Raw genomic sequence first — 3,278 nt, 5'->3', positions numbered from 1 at the left:
TTGCTCTGGTGGCGCCGGGGGTGGTCGGGTGTGGGGGGGGGGGGGGATGATCCTCACTGCCCCATGCTGCATGGGGGGCTCTGCATGACCCCCTAAACCTCCGCCCCACTCCCCCAGAGCCCCTCATGGGTGCTCTGGCCCTTTAAGAAAAAATAAAACCTGAGGAAAGCCCCAGGTCTCTGCTCCTGGAGTGGCCTTGGGGCTTTGGGGGCTCATGCAGAGCCCCCCATGTGGTGCGGGGCAGTGGGAGGCAGTGGGAATCGCCCCCGCTGCCAGGAGTGGAGAGTCTGGGGGTTTTCTGGTTTGTTTGGTTTTTTTTCTTAAAGGGTCAGAGCTGGCCTGGGCAGGGCACCCATGCGGGGGCTGGGGGAGTGAAGGAGGGCTTACGGGGCTCATGCAGAGCCCCCCTTGCAGTGTAGGGCAGTTGGGGCAGCGGGGATCACCCCCTGCCCAGCAGCACTCTCTGAGACAGGGTTTTTTTTTAACAAGTGCTGGGAGCTGGGGCAGGTGGGGCAGCCATTGCTGGGCGCTAGAGAAGTCTTTTTTCCTGTAGGTTTGCCTGTTGTCTCAGAAATGAGAATGGGCATGCTACTGCTTATATAGAGGAAATAGTAATTTCCACAAACAAAACTGAGGCATATGAGCACTCTGTGGTTTGATGTGTAGCAGTCACTGCTGACACTGTCTGACCTTGCCTTCCCAGTTTAGCTCTATGTGGTGTCAGGGAAAAAACCTTAACCTACCTGCTCCCTAGTTTTTTTTCCAGATATTGGGGCCAATTTCCTCCTTTAGGGCTATGTCTATAGATTAGATTTATAGTGGAAGATCTGTTGGTCAGAGGTGTAAGTAATCCCTGAACAAGTAAGCCAGTAGAAGCCATGATGATAAGGTGCAGTTACACTATGCTGGTGAAAGCACAATGTTGCATTTTAAGGATAAGAGAGGTGCAGAGTATTTTACAGCTGCATCCACCCAAGGGCTAATTGGCTCATGTAACTTGTCTAGACAACGCCTAGATGAAGACTTTGTGGAATTTGGGATGGAAATCTCTCAGTGCAAAAAAATGCTTTCCCAGAACGCATGATTATGTAAACAGTGTGCAAAAACAAAACCTAACCCTCCCATGAAAATAAAACACGAAACAGTTATCTTACTAGAAATGCTTTGTAAGATGTTTGTTTGCTCTCTTGCTTGCTCATTTTTGAGGATGACCAATGAAAACTGAAGCCCACTTAACTCTTACCCAAACAAACTAGTCCTGTATTACTTACCCCATGGTTGTTTTATTAACCTTGCAGATACTCTGTGCCTTCTGGCTGGAAAGCATACATGGGCATAAGGATCATGAGCAAAAACAGCAATCATGTAGCTATGAGATCAATCAAAAGGATTGTTGTCCATCCACGGTATGACCAGTATATCTCAGACTATGATGTTGCCCTGTTGGAAATGGAAACGCCAGTATTCTTCAGTGAGCTGGTACAGCCCATTTGTTTACCCAGCAGCCCTAGAATATTTTTTTATGGAACTGTCTGCTATGTAACTGGCTGGGGAGCCATAAAAGAAAATAGTATGTTCATTTCCTGGATATGTTTCTTGCAAGTTTAACTGAAATTTTGGCTGTAAAGGAGTTGCATGTTCATGGGCCTAAGAAAAATAATTATGGTTTACCTAACAGATCTGTTAAAATCTAACATATTTCTTTTTAGCCAAGACAACTTTAAATAATGCCTGCACCAAACCACAAAAGGTGTTCTGCAGAGATTCTGAATGCTTATATGTAGTAATGTTAGGATTCTTAATTTCTATAACTGTAAGAATAACCTATGAGTTTTCAGTTTCTAAGGGGAATTGTCCTGGATTAGCAGTAAATTGTACTTTGTTCATTTCCCTTCCAGAATACTTTGCTTTATTTGTGAAGTTTTGATTTAGCTCAGACTAAGAAGTAGTATGTATCTGAATCAGAGTTCAAGAGCTTGTGGGTCCCAGTCTCTTAAATAGTCATTTGAAATGTATTATGGCCACATGTCTTGCATTTGATCCTTTGTTGTTACTGTACTCATTTTGGCTTTCTTGAGATAAGCTTTATCTAGCAGTTAACCCCAAACTTCTCCATCTTAGATACTTAATAATAAACTGCAAATAGATATTTAAAAATGTAATTTCCTAAACTGTCAATTAAAACAATGAACTGATTAAATTAAAATGTCTCTTTAAGTAGAATTAAATAGGTCACATGCTCTTCCCATAATTCTACAAAAAAATTCTAGAAAAATGTGTAAAGACCAAGTTTAAAGGTCTTTACACACTGTCGTATGTGACACGAATGGTAAACATTTAATGGCACCAAATCTGGCTCTTTCTATAGCATAGCAAACAGTTGATATCAGCAAAGTTGAACCTTCTATATGACTAGCTGGCATTATTTTTATCCTCTTCACCCCTCTCTGAGTGAAATATTGGGAGGGAAAATGGTAGAACTGTCATGAGGTAAACTTATACAAATTATCTTATTTTTATTAGCCTATTTCTGCGAATAGTTCTCACCCTTTGTTAGTAGCACTGGCTAATCAAAGGAAAGACTAAGGCAATGATGTTCAGCCAGGGTGCCTTAAGATCCTTCTAAAGGTGCCATACAATATTATCCTGTTTGGTGTGCAAACACCTGCGCATGATTCACAAGATTAAACCCAGAGATTTCAAATAAATATTGATGTCAAAACCATTCTGTCCTGTTGTGGTCATTTTGAGTTTTTTTGCAATAGAAAAATTGCTCTGTTGTCTTTACATTTTTTTTTGTTTTGTTTTTTGTTTTTTTTTGTTTTTTTAGTTTTTGAAATATGCCACTAATTCAAAAAAAATTCTGGAAGGGTGCCTTGAGTCTAAAAAGATCAAGGACTGTATTAAGGAAATACAAGAAATCAACAGTAAAAAGTTTGCAACTTTCTATTCTCTTGAAGGATCATACATAAATGGTATTACAAATGGACATGCAAAAGCTGTGGGCAGAAACAGTCTGAGAGAGGCAGAATTACATAGCAATTCTCTTTTAAAACTGGTGAAGTGTATGTTCAGATCTCTCATTGCTTAACTCGTTAATGTCTTTGGAAACATTACAAATCATATACTTATTTTCCTAGGTCAACTTGCCAAAACATTGCAAGAAGCTAGAGTAAAAATAATTAATCGAAGTGTCTGCAGCAAGCTTTATGATGATCTGATTACTTCTCGGATGCTGTGTGCAGGAAACCTCAATGGTGGCATTGATGCATGCCAGG

At 40.8% G+C, this 3,278-nt stretch overlaps 1 protein-coding gene across 1 annotated transcript in view; it reads left to right on the top strand.

The window, feature by feature from the left end:
* LOC102385059 (suppressor of tumorigenicity 14 protein-like) overlaps positions 1 to 3,278 on the top strand; it is a 36,219-nt gene that overhangs the window by 27,488 nt on the left and 5,453 nt on the right. Inside the window, exons 16-17 of the mRNA XM_025214269.1 lie at positions 1,299 to 1,570; positions 3,141 to 3,278. Of these exons, the coding sequence (XP_025070054.1) occupies positions 1,299 to 1,570; positions 3,141 to 3,278 (410 nt within the window). The remainder of the gene's footprint in view (positions 1 to 1,298; positions 1,571 to 3,140) is intronic.

Source organism: Alligator sinensis, unplaced genomic scaffold (genome assembly GCF_000455745.1).
Source record: "Alligator sinensis unplaced genomic scaffold, ASM45574v1 scaffold359_1, whole genome shotgun sequence".
Taxonomy (NCBI): domain Eukaryota; kingdom Metazoa; phylum Chordata; order Crocodylia; family Alligatoridae; genus Alligator; species Alligator sinensis.
Note: the sequence above shows the minus strand (reverse complement) of the source record. Positions and strands in the feature narration are given on the sequence as shown.